The sequence below is a fragment of the Danio rerio genome, chromosome 14 (genome assembly GCF_052040795.2).
Source record: "Danio rerio strain M-AB ecotype USA chromosome 14, GRCz13ab, whole genome shotgun sequence".
Lineage (NCBI taxonomy): Eukaryota > Metazoa > Chordata > Actinopteri > Cypriniformes > Danionidae > Danio > Danio rerio.
This window is the reverse complement of record NC_141034.1, coordinates 18,060,001-18,077,917: the sequence shown is the minus strand read 5'-3', so window position 1 is coordinate 18,077,917 and position 17,917 is coordinate 18,060,001. Positions and strand designations below refer to the sequence as shown.

At 37.1% G+C, this 17,917-nt stretch overlaps 2 protein-coding genes across 7 annotated transcripts in view; one reads left to right on the top strand and one right to left on the bottom strand.

Annotated features, from left to right (window-relative positions):
• The window catches only part of immt (inner membrane protein, mitochondrial (mitofilin)), a 905,839-nt gene that overhangs the window by 169,681 nt on the left and 718,241 nt on the right, over nt 1-17,917 (bottom strand). The window lies entirely within an intron of this gene.
• The window catches only part of flt4 (fms related receptor tyrosine kinase 4), a 141,169-nt gene continuing 134,800 nt past the window's right edge, over nt 11,549-17,917 (top strand). For 5 of the 6 annotated variants that reach the window (XM_087280076.1, XM_087280074.1, XM_087280075.1 and 2 more), the window contains exon 1: nt 11,549-11,844. In XM_087280076.1, coding sequence (XP_087136202.1) covers nt 11,787-11,844 — 58 coding nt within the window. In that variant the 5' untranslated portion in view covers nt 11,549-11,786. The remainder of the gene's footprint in view (nt 11,845-17,917) is intronic. The other variant, NM_130945.2, reaches the window with a different exon arrangement.

Here is a 17,917-nt window from a genome sequence, read left to right as displayed (position 1 = left end):
GTCTGAGTATTTCAGAAACTGCTGACCTACCGGGATTTTCATGCACAACCATCTCTAGGGTTTACAGAGAAAGAAAAAGAGAAAATATCAGGTGAATGGCAGTTCTGTGGATGCAAATGCCTTGTATATGTATAGGTGTTTGGCGTGCATGCGTGTTTCCCAGTGATGGGTTGCAGCTAGAAGGGCATCCATTGTGTAAAACACGCTGGATAAGTTGGCGGTTCATTCCGCTGTGGAAACCCCTGATTAATAAAGGGAGTAAGCCGAAAATAAAATGAATGAATGAATGCTGCCGTTAGGGTCTTAATGTCTCCTTTCTTCTGTATGCTGACGATGTTTAAATCTATTTCCTTGTTGCTTCAGACTCTTCAGGTACACTAGAATCTCTGCAATGATGTTCAGTTGACATCAAGCTTTGGCTGCCAGAGAACTTTCTTTCTCTGAACGAAGACAAAACAGAATGTACTGAGTTTGGCAACTCAAACCTGCCTTATGAGTTTCCCCTTAAATTAACTTAGTTTTCCCCCCATTTTAGCCATGCTGTTAAAATTTCACACTTAACTGATGATTGAGTATATGCAAGTTTGGCATGCTGTCTTGGGAGAGAGCCCTGAGCCGTTTGCAGGGCGAGAAGGGAGCTTTGAGCTCAGGTAGGTCTCGAGAACTCCCCCTTTTTTCAAAAAGCTGAATGAAAGAAAATGATTGCTATAAAAAGATATGCTGCTGGATGAGAGTTTGACTTTAGTGCCAAATTTAGATTGATCGATTAACTTGTAGTGCATGTTTTTTTAATGTTGGAGGAGACCCATGCAAGCACAGGAAGAACATGCTAACTTCACACAGAAACGACAGCCGGCCTTGTTAAAGGACTAGAACCAGTGACGTTCTTGCTGTGAGGCAGCAGTGTTAATCACAGGGCCACCGTACCACCATATGAAGGGAAAGTTGGAGGAGTAGGAGTGGAAGGGGGGATTCTTCAAATCGAAAATGACTGCAGTGAGAAACCCTGGCTATTTATAGTGAGTTAGGAATTGTCTGGTTGGTGGATCATACATATTAATGTAGAACTAGCCGTGTTCAATCATAATCGCGTGAACCTCTCGAAATTACTTTATAAATAAACCACTTAAGTTCATTTTAGTTTAGTTCAGTGTGGTTTAATTTTCACCGCAGAGACTCAAAACACTGAAGAGCAAATCCATTGATGCACAGCTCAACAAGTCCTGAACCATGCAAGCCAGTGGTGACAGCGGCGAGCAACAAACTTCACCAATTGGCGAAAGTGAAAGAAAAAAAAAAATCTTGATAGAAACCAGGCTCAGTTGGGCACGACCATTTCTCCTCTGGCCAAATCAGTCGAGGTGTCCGAGGTTGGAGAACGCTAGACGTCCATTGTATAGAAGCTGAAGGTGGGCAAGGTCACTGACTGGTGTACAGGCTGGCCCTTCAGGATCAATGCGAGGACTCGTCTGTCACTGGGGTCTTACAAGAATCAGGCCCCGTTTATACTAGTGCGTTTTAGTTTTAAAACAGCGTTTTAGATCAAAAACGATCTGCGTCCACACTAGCGTTTTACCAAGCGTCTCTGAACATATCTCCGTCCACACTACGCCACCAAAAACGTATATCACGTGACCATTCGGGCAATCTGGGCATGCGCGTTCTAGTATAAACAAGAAGCATGCGTCTTGCTCTGCATTTGGTTATTGTTAGTCAACAAATGCCGGTTAAACATTAAACATGATGGCAAAGAAGGCAAGAGAGGTATTTTTGTGAACAAAATATTTTGTGTATTTTTGTTACTAAATGTAACAAATTAGTAACTGCACAATGGCGCCTAAAACAGACAATAGTGCAAACATTGCTCCCATTTCTGTGTCCATGTTGTTGTTTACAGTACTGTCTTCCGGTAGCGTTAAAGCCATATGTTATAGTCATGTGATAGAGGCTTTACGAATAAGGGAAGGATACAGTGAAGAAGGCAATCACACAAAAGCCCCAATCAGGTAGCGAATCTCAGCAGTCCCGTCTCCGTTTTCAGATGTCTCCGTTTTTCCTCATCCACAATAAGACGGAGCAGCAGCGTTTTAAAATGAAAACGGCCTCTCCAGCGTTTTCAAAAGACTCCGTTTTCAGTGCTCGAGAACTTCGGCGTAGTGTGGACGGATGGCAGAACCATAGCAAAACTTATGCGTTTTAAAACGAAAACGCATTAGTGTAAACGGGGCCTCAGTCTCATGCTTTCCTCCATGACCACTATAGCAGCTGCTTAGGATACTGCTGGGTCCAGGATTATGGAAACCTCAAAAACAATTAAAAAAAGACAGAAGCGCAGATGCTGTTCAAATTATAATGTCTTTTGGGAAGTGTTCCTGCCTCCGGTTGCCCTTAATAATGCAGACTAACAATCATTTAGAGCAGGGGTGTCAAACTCAATCCCTGGAGGGCCGAAGCCCTGCACAGTTTAGTTCCAACCCTGCTCCAACGCACTTACCTGTAGGTTTCAAACAAGCCTGAAGGACTCAATTAGTTTAATCAGGTGTGTTTAATTAGGGTTGGAACTAAACTGTGCTGAGCTGTGGCCCTTTTGGAACTGAGTTTGACACCTGTGATTTAGAGGATTTGGATTTCAAAAGCATTTGTGTTTTATGTGTATGCTGATGCAAAGAGATGTGTCTTTAATCTAGTCTGCTTCCTGAACTGTGCTAGGAAAGCTGTTTCAGAGTTTAGGTGCCAGATATGAGAAAGATCTATTAATTCTTGTCCAGAATTAATTAAGTGTAGAGAAGGTGATAGGCTAAAATACCCTCGAGCTCCCTTTAGAAGTTCACATCATCACAAATGTGGCACAGTTTAAAGCTAAACTTAAAACCTATTTTGTTTAGACTTGATTTTGATATTGTTTTTTTGTTTTTTTGACACGTGTCCTTAGCATCCTATGTGTTTTATTGTTTAATTTTGTTTTTAATACTGTAAAGCACATTAGACAGCCTCCTGGTTGTAATAAGGTGCTACATAAATAAAGTCTGATTGATTGATTGATTTATGCCAATATTACTATCTAAATTATGCAAAATAAAAGTGTTTTAAGAATGTGCCAGTGAGTATTTTTTTTTGCATTAAAAAAAACATAGAGGGCTTTTCTAAACAATTTGGAATGTCAGTGAAGATCTAATAGACGTCTGAGAATAGCCCAAAACTAGTCGTCAAATACACAGAAATGAATGATTACTTGTGAAATCTGTCTATTTGACTTGTGTTTTGGGTCTGTTCTTAGACATCACTGACAGCTCAAATTCATCATTGTTTTAGTCCAGACATCTACATTTAGACGTCTATTAGATGTCTATAAAGCACAAAATTGCTTGGTGGGATCATGCAGTCTTCATTCATTTACATTCTGTCCCATAATCATAAATCATAAATGCATAGTGAATATTAAAATAGTTAGAGTTTTACGGCTTCTACTGCTCATCTCAATATTTTAGAGTTTTGCAAAAGTAAAGGTGGTAAAGGAAGTTCATCTGACTTGTTTTCCAAAACATCGGCTCAGAACTCAGAGCTCATAATGGCCGAAATGTTTGTAAATGTGTGCATGCCATTCATTGTGTTGTATCTTGTTCTTGGCAGCTTTGTTAATTCCTGGTGGTGAGTGACATGCTCTCATTTCCTTCTGATGAGCGGGAGAACAGAGAAGTGTGTTTCCTGACCCCAGGATGTGGAAGACGAAATCATGGCACTTCAAGGTCTAGTCCTTGAGCCAGACTCTAGAGAACACTGCTAGAGGAAATACTGTGCTTTTCATGTTGGAGACCGGAAAAGGTCAATAATAATAATAATAATAATAATAATAATAATAATAATAATAGTAGTAGTAGTAGTAGTAGTAGTTGTTGTTGTTATTACTAATGTAATAGCTATTTGATAGTTACTTTTAAAATACAGTATACAGTCATTAATTGCATTGCTACTTTCTATATTATATTTTATACACACTCACTGACATCGAAAACTGTCAGTGACTCCAGTTGTAAGAGCCGCAAATAATAACTTGACTTCTATTAGATCATTTTAATTTTTTTTTGATAAATCAACTGTTGAACTGCATCCCAATCATCACAAATACTGCAGAAGACCTATTGGAACCTGTGTGAACCAAAGATTCTCACAAAAATCAGTCAAGTTTGGGGTTATATTCAGTGCAGGGGCATGCATGAGATCTGCAAAGTGACAGGCAACATCTACCGCCTGAAGTATCTACACATTTGTGCTGCCCATTACATTACATAACGCACCTTCTTATACTTCATAGCCTCCACATCACAGTTTCTGAAAGCAAAGAAGGTCAAGGTGCTCCAGGATTGTCGAGCCCAGTCACCAAACATGAACATTGTTGAGCATGTCTGGGGTAAGGTAAGAAGGAGGCATTGAAGATGAATCCAAAGGATCATGATAAACTCTGAGAGTCCTGCAAGAATGCATTCTTTGCCATTCCAGATGACTTTATTAATAAGTTATTTAAGTCATTGCAGAGATGTTTAGATGTTTAGAGTCCTCCAAGCTCATGGGAGTCATACACAAGATGAATTATTTTTCCACTGCACCATGCCTTTATACTCTATACTGTACATTATTTATGTTAAGTGTATTTATGTAAGACTTTTGTCTAAGCAAAGTCAGACCTTACTGTCCTAATTAGATCACTAAAAATCAAGACATAATCGTATTTTATTTTGACAAAATAAGTGTAATCTTAGAGGCCTTTACCTTTCATAAAAGCCACATCTAATACCAAATGATCAACTAGATATTTGTAAAAAAATTTTACTATTTAAAAACAATAGCAAAAGAGGGCTTCACTTGCTGTATATCAGATTGTGTTTCTTGGACAGCTGGACGTTGAAAAACAAAATCATGAAAAATATTTGTTGCATATCATGGATCATAAAAAAATAATTGTTTGCGTTGGCCAAAACTGATTAGCTGAATTCACATTAAAGCGACAGCTGACTGAGGATTCCGCTTGGTCTTAAATCCTTTTTCGTAGAGTTATTTTCACTATTAAATTAGGACAAATGAGCTCATGTAGGACAAATTCTGGACCTTTGTCAGTGAGGGGTGGGACTTTTTAACCACCCGAACCCCCCTTGACTACAGGCCTGATTTGATGCAACTAAAAAGTAAAGGAAGGAAAAAAATTTAACTTATAATTGATATACAGTATCTGGAAAAAAATAAGAGTTTTAGCCAGGTGAAAAAGTCAAAACATGTCCTATCAACTTACAGTGCCTCAGTACTCATTAGCATGAGTTGTAACAACCTCAATGTAAAGGGAAATTGAAAACTTAAAATAACGTGTTCAAATAACAACAAAACATCTGTTCTATTAGAATGCATCACGATTACGTACACCTTTAACAAAATTAGGACAGCCACCATTTTGTAGCAGGTGGTGCTCATAATTCCAGGAGCTAGAAAAAGTATAGGGATGGACTTTGTTGACTGCAAATAATGAGTAAGTACTCTGATTTGTTCTATTTATTGTCACATTTTGCAAACTTAGATAACTTTAATATGCAGGACCCAAGTGCTGCCAGGCAAATTTTGTCCTCTAGACACTAAGTTTCGAATATTGCAAGTTAATGTTAGTAAATAACAATGCACACACTGATTCTGCATTTGTTTTTTAACATGAAGTTTTCGCTGCCTCGACTAGTCTGTAACAGAGAGTGTGTCGACGCAAATTAAAAAAAGTCAGCTTGCCAACTGCCAGTTAAACATCAGAAGAAGTCAGTTATTTTTATATTTGGTTATTTTTCAACCAGTAGTCAATGATTTGAGAACAAATATTTATAATAATTTACCCAAAATAGATTTTCTCATTCTAAAGGTTGCAGCACATTTCCAGAGGCCAGATTGATTTACAACAAGTGAGATTTTATTGAGGCATTGAAGTGGCGCAGTAGGTAGTGCTGTCACCTCACAGCAAGAAGGTCACTGGTTCGAGCCTTGGCTGGGTCAGTTGACGTTTCTGTGTGGAGTTTGCATGTTCTCCCTGCATTAGCTTGGGTTTACTCTGGGTGCTCCAGTTTCCTCCACAGTCCAAAGACATGAGGTACAGGTGAATTGGGTAATCAAAAATGTCAGTAGTGTATGAGAGTGAATGAGTGCGTATGGATGTTTCCCAGAGGTGGGTTGCAGCTTGAAGGGCATCCGCTGCTTAAAACGTGCTGGATAAGTTGGCGGTTCATTCCGCTGTGGCGACCGCAGATTAATAAAGGGACTAAGCCAAAAAGAAAATGAATGAATGAATGAGGTTTTATTAAACATCTCTTTTTTCGTATGTTTACTGTAAACAAATATTTAAACTTAAATAAATGCCAAATTTTCTCATTGTAAAGGTTGCAGCACATCCCCAAATGTCCCGTTATATGCACACACTAAACAAATATTTAAGCAAAAAATACTTTGCAAGGACTATTGTATTGTAAGTACATTGAATGCAATTGCTCAAATGGGAGTAAAGACCTTTAATGAAATGTGTAATGCATTTTGTGTTCTGTTCTATTTCTAATTGAGAAAATCTGCAAGATTAAGTTCAGTGAACTTAAAAATGTAAGTTAATGTATTTAAACGTAACTTGGCAAGTTCTGCCAACTTGATAATGTAAGTTTACCAATAAAACTAAACTTCGAATGTCCAGTTCACTTGAAATAAGTAGTTGGGTCAATTATGTTATTAACTCTGTTAACTAAAATTTTAAGTTGAGAAAACTTAATACAGCCAAACGGAGTCAATGCAACAAGATGATTTAACTAAGTTAAGTTGACCGAACAAATCATTTTTTACAGTGTAGTTAGGATGATTATTATCCATAACTTACTTTTTCCTCATGGTTTTTAAGCAAGCATATTGGCATTTTCATAATTTGTCTAGCTTCTACCAAGCAACAGATGGATTGATTTCAAAGTAGTTTTGATTGGACACAGATTTGAATGCAAGTACCATAAATGTTAATAAGTATGTTGATTCTGTTATCCTGCTGTCAGCGAGACCTTCAGAACAGACTTGCTATCTATATTTGGACTGCAGATTGCCAGCTATAGGAACCTCTGTTAAAAGCAGTGACTCATACTAATTGCAACCTGTTTCAGCACAAAGCAAAATCAACTCTTATTTATTTGCTACTTAACATATTTTTTCTTCATGCAGCATTTAACAGAGAAATTCCTCTTGAGTGCGGGCTCGAGTGTTCTGCTAAAGGGATTAACGATAATGGAATAGAATTGTTATAATGCCTCTTTTGTTCATTTATAATTACTGACATTAACCAAATAAGCAAATCCCAACACCCAGCTGTCAGTCAAGAACGCCTTCGTTTAATTATTTGTTTAATGACTGGTAAAATTCTAGTCAGTTCATTAGCGAGCGGCGTAGCATTTGTACATGTGCCAGGTAACATTATGACTTGAGAATCCTCTGCCCTTTCATAACATTCACACTAATGAACGTTTCAAGAGCCAAATCAAACATAAAACATGCCTGGGATAACACACACACACACACACACACACACACACACACACACACACACACTGACTGCAAATTCTCACTTTCTGGAATTTCAGTCCACGCTGTAGGTCTGATTGCTGCCCGTCCCTGGTTATGCTTTACCTCACGCCTTCTGCTTCATTTAGTTATTGATTCAGATGGTGGCCTGCAAAACATTTCAGAAACGCTGTTATTTTACAAAACGTAATTTAAAGCAACCCAGGCGATGCATAATAACTCTGCTTAATGCTCTCGTGGATGGTGGTTGAAACACCGAAGTGAAATGATCTGATTAGGCTTAAACGGTCAAATGGGATCTGAGGTTCTGTTAAATGGCGTCCCATTCATCATGATCTTGATAGGTTTATGGTCTACTTATGGTCTCGATAGCCTAATAAAGGACATAAAGGGATAGTTCACCCAAAAATGAAAATGTTAATTTATGTACCTTGAGGAATACCAAGATGCAACATTTTCTCTTCAGAAGAACTTAGAAAGAAGATTGTTAGCTAATGCAAGTCCTTGGTGATTTACTAAAACAAGTCAATGGCTATGGCACCTTTGGAGTCGAAATAAAATTAGGGTGCAATTTAGTATTAAAAGTGAATTGATTGAAGCATTATACCAAATTCAATTCTTCATGATTGGTAATTAGTCCTGAGTTTAAAGCACAAGCTTCATGTTCATGTCAAATGCTGGGAAACTGTGAAAGGTCAATCTTCTTGATTAAGATCATACAAGCATTTGAAGTCTTGGTTTCTCATGGGTTTAGCAAAAGGTAATCTTTTTACAAATAATTTCAAGCCGATGGTTTCGTTAAACAATAAATGCATTAAACTTAAATGGCTGCATCTAAAACTCAAGCACAAACGTTGCATCCGGAGGTAGAATTACAATGCAAGAAGGCATCAAAACATCTGAATCTAAACTGCTGACTTCCGGTCTTCAGAGGTACCCTCTTCTAATCGAATTTTGAAGGCAGTCTATGTGTCTTTCCAACACAATCTCACGGCAATTCGTAACTTTTTGGTTTAGTGGCTAATTTGTGAAAATTCATATGATCTCATTTGTACAATTTAGTACGATTTGCTCATTCCGCGATGACGGTTAGGTTTAGGGATGTGGTTGAGTTGGGTGCCATGCCTCCTTTTTAAAAGTGAACATTTTCATACGATTTAACTTGTACAGATTCATATAAATCAGTGACTAAACTGATAAAACGTTAAATACTTGCATTTCCTCGTGAGATCAGGCTGGTCTTTCACTCAAAAGAATTGTTTTTGAGAACTTCATTGTGTCACATCCCCGGCTTGTTCCTGCTCACCCAATTATTGCTCTCCTTCACAAACCACCTCCATCCAATCCTGTGAACCCTCACCTGCCTTATAATCCTCATCGTCTCTTCTTCGTCCTCTCCTCTTTTTCCATGGATGTTCCTTATGAGTCTTTGAACTGTGTGTTTGTATACTCACCCACGGATGTTCCTTACTTGCCTTCGGATCCTTCACACTGATCAAGGGAAGTGCTTCACTTATAAAGTGTTTACTAGAAGATCTGCCATTGACTTGATGAACTGTTTGTCTGTATACTCACTTACTGATGTTTTCACAAATGAACGAACTATATTGAGATCGCTAACATCAGATGTTTACATTACCATGCTGTGAAAGATTGCAAGCAGCATTAACACCACTCCTTTTCTACCTCCCTTTGATTAAGTGACTTTGTTTTGAGTAAAACTGAAACAATAACCATCCTTGTCTACCAGCGTGATGTGTTTTATGATCAATCCACTTAAATTTGTAAAAACAAAAATTTATAAATATGGTATCTCCAAAGTGGCACTTTTGTGTGTTATTTTGATGGCATTTTAATGAGAAGTTGGTAATGTAGTTAGCCAATATTCCCTCAGTTATCGCCAAAGTTCTCTTTATTGTGGTGTTCATGATTAAATCGTTTATGCTGTCTTAGAGACGCATGTTTGAAATCATTTTTACCTGGTGCCTTCAAGCACAAAGGCTGCAGCATAGATTTGGGTTTGATATCCCACAATCCTGTGCATTCTATTTCTGTCTGTTGAAAAGAATTTTAAAATGGCATCTCAAAGCATTTCTTGATTTTCAGTCATTTTCTTTTCGGCTTAGTCCCTTTATTAATTAGGGGTTGCCACAACGGATTGACCCGGCAACTTATCCAACATATGTTTTATGCAGCGGATACCCTTCCAGCTGCAACTCAGTCATTGGGAAACACCCACACACTCTTATTTACATGCACTACAGACAATTAAGCTTCCTCCCCTATAGTGCATGTCTTTGGACTGTGGGAGAAACCAAAGCAGTCCCACGCCAACACCGGGAGAACATTCAAACTCCACACAGAAATACCAACTGACCCAGCCAAGGCTCGAACCAGTGACCTTCTTGCTGTTAGGCAACAGTGCTACCCACTGCACCACAGCGCCACCCTCTTTATTGTCATTTTTTAATGTGTAAATGTATGTTTTTGACCAACTTTTTAATTTTGTGACTATTGTAGTTATCAAATGTTCCTTTCATTATCACTAGGTTCACATTAAATCTGCATGCACTGAAATCTGCAGATACGTTTTTTAGTCCATCGAGCATATTCATTTATATGTAAATGTGTGTAAATATTCAGTTTTGGTCCCACTTTATATGAAGTGGCCTTAACTACTTTCTACTTGCATCAAAAAATTAATACAATGTACTTACTGTGTTCATAATGTATTGCAGAACACTTCTGGTGCTTTTGAGGATGGATACAGGTAAGGTTAGGAAAAGGTTTGTTAGGTTATGGCCATGGATAGGTTTAAGGGTGGAAGAAGGTGTAAAGAATGGTCTACAGTGTAATTACCAATGCAATTACAGAAATTAATAACAGATTACATGCAGGTTTAATCAGTCATAAATGCAATGTAAAAACATTTACACAAGAACATTGTAGCAAATTATTAATTTATAATGTAAATACATATTTATTAGGGTCACCTAAAATAAAGTGGGACCTCGGTTTTTATAATCATTTCAGTAATTTTATTAACTAATGTGCAAATGTTTATGATTTATTTACAAAACAGTTTGTAAAGTAATATGTTTCCTTTACTATTAATCTTCTGTTAAATACATTTATAGGAGAGAATGCTTTGTTTACCAAACAAATTGATCTCATTGGATTTGCACTGTAAACATTAAGTTAAAAAAACATTATTATTTTTTTCACGTTAAGCTTTTAGTTACTATACTCCCATAATTATTCAGCATGAATCTATAGATACTGCAAATAAAATTCTGCGCAGAAATAGCAAAACATGTATACAGTTTCTGTCTAGCCCTGGTTATATCACCAAAGCTCTCTCTATTTTATTGTATGTGTTTAAATCATTATGTTGTCTCAGAAGTCTGAAATCTGTTTTACGAGGTGCCATGCTGAAATACTGGCAACAAGTCAGCATCCTATAAGCTTTCAGATACAGCCAATGTATCTTCAGGAGCCACAACTTGTTATTTAATTAATTTGTTATTTATTTATTTACATTTGGTTGTCAAAAATCCAGCAGCCATTGACTTGCATTTTTTTATTATTATCAAAACCTTTTTTTTTTTTTCATTGCTGGATGAACAATTTCCTCAAAAATCACAACTGGGAGTGTGGAACAATTCACTGTTGAGATGTAGCCTTTTCAGTATCAGACCATGGCAATTATTCTCACTAGACCAACTCTTCAACTTCAGCCAATTTTTATCACAGAAATCCTGCATATCAGAACTTCAAACAGTGGCATTTAAGACCTCGGTAATATTAACACAAACCATATGTCCACTATAGTGGACGCAAATGAACTGCTGGTCTTCAGAAGGCATTGTCAGTTAAAACTTACAGCACAGGGGCCAGACACTTTATGTGACACTTCAGACTGGGGGAGTAATAGTATTATCACTGAGGAGGACACGGGCGTTTATGAACGAAAGGAGGCAGATGAGTGAGTCAGAGGAAAAGGAAATGATTGTAAATCCATTCAGAACTTCGGGATTCTCTTTTCAACAGGAAAAAGAGCGTTTTATTCCCGTCGTCCTGTGGCACATCCTCTTGCAGAGACGCTTCTTTGGGTTTCACCTGATTCTGAGGTGCTTCTGTTGGCTTTATTAAATGACATCAGAAAACGCGCAGGTTTGCTAGAATATCTAAAACCCCGGAGGACTGGAAACCTGGAAATGAAGAGAGATTTTACGTTTTTCTGTCGGATTTGGATTGGGATTCCCTTCTTCTCAGGTGAGAACGCATTTTCCTAAACACTTCGAAGTTTGTTGTCATAATAGAACGCGGCAAAATTTAAACTCTTTGTTTCATTTAAAAAGAGGCAATGTCAGAACATTCACTTCATGAACAACTATCAAAACTGAAAGAGCGCGAAAGGTTCGCATTAATGTGACCGTTTGAATTTTGTCGCCTTTTAAAACTCAAGTTTTCATGAAAGTTTGTCGGGAGCTTTTCCCGAGTTGCTCAAGTTTTGTATTAACCTACTTCAGCAAAAGTTTTCTTTTGTATAACTTTTTTTCTTCATAATTGTGCCTAATAATTATCCTCTCATTTATCATTAGTAATTTATTAACACCAGTCATAACCACCAATTAGCTACACAATTTGAACCATAATCAGGTATTAAAACAATTTAAAAGATTAATGAATCGAAGACATCAAGTAGACTAGCTCTATTCATAACTCACAAAATTCATAATTCTTGCATGAGGTTTAAAGCAGAGTCTATGAATTTGTATGTACTTTTAATTCTACTTGACTTTCTGTCCTTCTGTGCATCTCACGACTGTTCGCCTTTAGTTAGGCTATGCATAGTTCATTACAATCACCGCACTGCTGTTCTCCTTCACACGAGCAATCATTGCAATGTCTGCAGTTTAATTTACTTTTTCCCTCAACGAAAGTACTATATGACACATCACTAGAGGGAGCCTTGTGGTTATACATGAAAGGTGAATGCCTTTTGTTAATTGGTATTACTAATGGGATGGAATTAAAACTCCAGACTGCAATGTAGCCAGACACAGTTTTAATAAAGCAGTTGAGTTGCATGACATGAGAATGATAAGCTGTGATCCATCAAATATGCTAATTAGAAGCCACAATGACTTTTGCATTGACAGGAATAATCTTTTTTTTGTGGCAGATGCAAAATCATGTTTTTATTTTGACCTTAATCGTCATGGTATTTCCTAATGTTTTCTGTTATCGATATCCCGCATATTATTATTTTTTGCTGTGGTATTTCTTATGTACACAGTATTATTCCAACAGAACACCTCTGAAACCAGACCCTCAGTCAGGGGGTGTGATATCAGCCAATCATAATACTGAGCTGTTTGAGACAGCAGAAACCCACTTTTCTCCTCACTGCACTGCTCTCAAAAATCCCTTTTTCATGCTAGTGGTGAAGAAAGAAGTTCATTTTGCAGTGAATCCCAACTAAAAGAGATACTTAAGAGTCTCAGCCAGTGCAGGTGTCATATATTGAGATTGGAAGGGTTGTAAAACTAATTCTTCCAGCATGTTGGCAGGTTACACATCAAATACTGTAGCACCTCTTCTATAGATTTTGGCAAAAGGATGAGAATTTTCTCAATGCTAGGAATCTACAGCTATAAGAACCACACTTATAGATGTCTTTATTAAAACACTGCACAAAATCAAAACCACATGGCAGCTTGGTGTCCCTGTGCTTGACTGCTTTGTCATAACAAGCGCTACAGTATGTCCAAAATGTTAGAATACCTTTAAGCAGCATGGCTTTCCAAATTACCTACTTTTTCAGAATACCTTGTGAAGCTGATATGAAGAGCAGAATTTAAATTAGTGGTCAACTACATTTGAACGTGTCAAGCAGGTTTATTATGTAACAGCATGAGGAGCTCTTTTGGCTGCAACATTGCCTTCTAGGCAGTATCTGTAGTGTGTCGTATAATAGACAGTAATTACTGTCTGGAGATTCTGCTGATTAAACTCCATTACTCTGTTGGCGGAAACAAATATCTCATCATTAGATCTCCAGAATGTTTGTAATTTGATATATGACTGGAGCAGAATGCTGTAAAGTGTGATTGTAAAGCCATATTTTAAACCTCAGATGATGACTTAATGTTTTAAGTTCACACTTTTGCAACGTGTTTTACAATAGCTGGGCTAATTGTCTCATACTGTGTATATACTGGCTGGGTTTTGAAATCACAACCAATTCCGATCTATCTGGTTATTATGAGAGCAGTGAAATTAAAAATATATATCATTACTGTGTTTATTGTGTGTATATAGGGCCAGTGCTATAACCTTACGCCTTCAGTTTTACACAGCAGTATGTTTATCTATTAAGTTGGTGCTACAGACAAGACTGAATTCCACCAAAATAGAGAAACCTTTTTTAGGGCTTTGTGTAGGTTTGTATTTTACATTACTCAAAAAATACTCTAAAATGTCTCTGCCAGTGTTTTCAAACAATTATATTTGATTTACCAAAGTCACACAAATTTCATATCTGTAAGATCCATAACAGAGAGATGTCACATCTAAAATGAAGCTTTTCCTTCATAAATGCCAAAATGTAAAATAAAACCAGTCATTTTTGTTCTATTGAGAGAACTTTTATCGTTTTGATTTGCATTTTTTCTTTTGGGTTGTGCAGTTTAATTCACAGAATGTTTTTATACTGTAAAAAAATTGGTCACATCTATAAAGCATGTTTATTTTCCTCATTTAAAATGTAAGATATGTTTACAGATTGATATTTTCCTGATCCCATAACTCTGTAGTTATGGGTTATATAAACAGATGTTTCAGTATATAATGTTAACATATAGTTTTTTTGTGAATTTATGCTTTAGGTTTTTACTGCATATGTCACATCCATAACACTAGAATTGCTTAATACCTAAAATTACAAGTATTGAGGAGACATAGTCTAAATATTGTGGGCTTTTGCTTTGGCAGATTATAAAAATACTGACAGAGTGACCAAACATAGTAATATTTAAAGACTTCAGATGAAAAAATCTCTAAATGCTATCTGAAATTTTCTTCTAAAATGACAGATTTTGTCAGCCTCCTATGTTTATGTTCAGTTATTTCGCTTTAAAGGCAATATGAATAACTTATTTGTCACTATAAAAGTAAAATTACTGTGCCTACACACAGGAGTTGGAGAAAAAGGCTAATTTTAGAAGAAAATATCAGATGGCTTTTAGAAGTTTTTGCTTCTAAACTCTTCATTTGTCTGTGGATTCTTTTTATCTTGGAGCAGTAATTTAGACTTTGAAAAGCAACAGTAGAGTACTTCTGTTTTACATGTTTATGGGAAATTGCAGAGAAACTAATAGTGGGGTCAAATTTTAACCTAACATAAAAGGAGTGCCATTTGAACTCAGCAGGGGGTTAATTACTTAAGAAAATAAAAAATACTACTGTTCAAGTTCCAGTCTTTTTCCAGTTCCAGCTGAAGTACTAAATTACAAGCCTGTTATTAGCTTGTAGTTGATTCAAATAACTGTTCTGTTAAAATAAATGTTTTCAACACAAAGCAGTATTGAAAAAGATGTTTTGCCAGTTTAGGAGCTGCAGAGGTTATTTCCTCTCTTTTTTTTCATTATTTTCTCATGCAGTCACTTTTGTTATATCACTTACTATCTAAGCAGAATTCTCTAATAGACTTTCAGTCTGTTTCTAGGTTTGTGTTTAAAGGACCTGTCATCAGGTTATATACTGTGTTTTCACTTTAAATTGAGAGCCTTCTTGAGGGGCCTCAACAGAGAAAAATCTGAAGCTTATTGGTTTAAGCACAGAGTTGCCATAATTGGAGTGAGCTCCATGGCCCATGGCAATATTTCACGGCGAGTTATGAGGCCTAACAAGTGTTAGGTTTCTCTGGTCAGTGATATGGCATGATCTTCCATTGGAGGTCAGTGAGGGTTCATGGGAAAGGGGACATTTCCTTGGCCTCCTTTGACCGATTCCATATTCAAATGGTTAATCTCCTGATATCCATTTCTGCATCACAGCATCAGCTGACTTGCATCAGGTAATGACACATGTCCACATGAACTCTGTGGCACCCCTCAATCCTCGCTAATTTAATTGCACTTTCCTACTGTTCCAGCATCAGTTGAAACAGCTTTTCCTCTAAAACTTAATGACAAACATCATTTGCAAATGATAGAAAATGCAATGATGCAGTGGAAAGAAGACAGCGTCCTGTTGGCAATCTCCACAGGTACAGGAAATACTAGTAAGGGATGAGAAAGCGACATGTAGGAAACCCACACAGATGTCTCCCCTCCCACAACATCCTGACCTCACCCCAAATCCCAGCCAGGAAATAGGAAGGCCACAAGTAGGCAGATAGACAGACGAGCATGAAAGGACATACAGTCACAATTTTGGATCTCATCCTCTGCCGGCGGGGTGACAGCAGAATCAAAGTGTGTCCCTGGCCTTGGCTCTAGAGGACAGAGGAACTGCATCCAGCTCTTTCTGTCTCGCTGGTGTTTTAATGCACATCCCCTCCTGAGGCTTGACCGATGTCCTCCACCGGGAGCAGTGGGATGCTGACTCCTCAGTCCAGGGAGGAGGTCTGTTCCATGGCCTCGCTGCCCTCCAGTTGTAGGCCGGACACACGACTATTTCAAGCCCTGTGCCCCTTGGTTTGACCGGGATGATATGATCTGACCCCAGTGATACTTCTTAAACTATTGAGAAACTCTGTTTTCAATAGATAGATATTAGACAGAAAGACATACATTACAAATAGACAGATAGATAGATAGATAGATAGATAGATAGACAGACAGACAGACAGACAGACAGACAGACAGACAGACAGACAGACAGACAGACAGACAGACAGATAGATAGATAGATAGATAGATAGATAGATAGATAGATAGATAGATAGATATACTGTATAGAGACCGACAGACAGACAGACAGACAGACAGACAGACAGACAGACAGACAGACAGACAGACAGACAGATAGATAGATAGATAGGTAGGTAGGTAGGTAGGTAGATAGATAGATAGATAGATAGATAGATAGATAGATAGATAGATAGATAGATAGATAGATAGATAGATAGATAGATAGATAGATAGATAGATAGATATAGATAGATAGATAGATAGATAGATATACTGTATAGATAGACCGACAGACCGACAGACAGACAGACAGACAGACAGATAGATAGATAGATAGATAGATAGATAGATAGATAGATAGATAGATAGATAGATAGATAGATAGATAGATAGATAGATAGATAGATAGATATACTGTATAGATAGACAGACAGACAGACAGACAGACAGACAGACAGATAGATAGATAGATAGATAGATAGATAGATAGATAGATAGATAGATAGATAGATAGATAGATAGATAGATAGATAGATAGATAGATAGATAGATAGATAGATAGATAGATAGATAAATAGATAGATAGATAGATAGATAGATAGATAGATAGATAGATAGATAGATAGATAGATAGATAGATAGATAGATAGATAGATAGATAGATCGATAGATAGCTAGATATACTGTATAGATAGACCGACAGACAGACAGACAGACAGACAGACAGACAGACAGACAGACAGACAGACAGACAGACAGACAGACAGACAGATAGATAGATAGATAGATAGATAGATAGATAGATAGATAGATAGATAGATAGATAGATAGATAGATAGATAGATAGATAGATAGATAGATAGATAGATAGATATACTGTATAGATAGACCGACAGACAGACAGACAGACAGACAGACAGACAGACAGATAGATAGATAGATAGATAGATAGATAGATAGATAGATAGATAGATAGATAGATAGATAGATAGATAGATATAGATAGATAGATAGATATACTGTATAGATAGACCGACAGACCGACAGACAGACAGACAGACAGACAGACAGATAGATAGATAGATAGATAGATAGATAGATAGATAGATAGATAGATAGATAGATAGATATACTGTATAGATAGACAGACAGACAGACAGACAGACAGACAGACAGACAGACAGACAGACAGATAGATAGATAGATAGATAGATAGATAGATAGATAGATAGATAGATAGATAGATAGATAGATAGATAAATAGATAGATAGATAGATAGATAGATAGATAGATAGATAGATAGATAGATAGATAGATAGATAGATAGATAGATAGATAGATAGATCGATAGATAGCTAGATATACTGTATAGATAGACCGACAGACAGACAGACAGACAGACAGACAGACAGACAGACAGACAGAC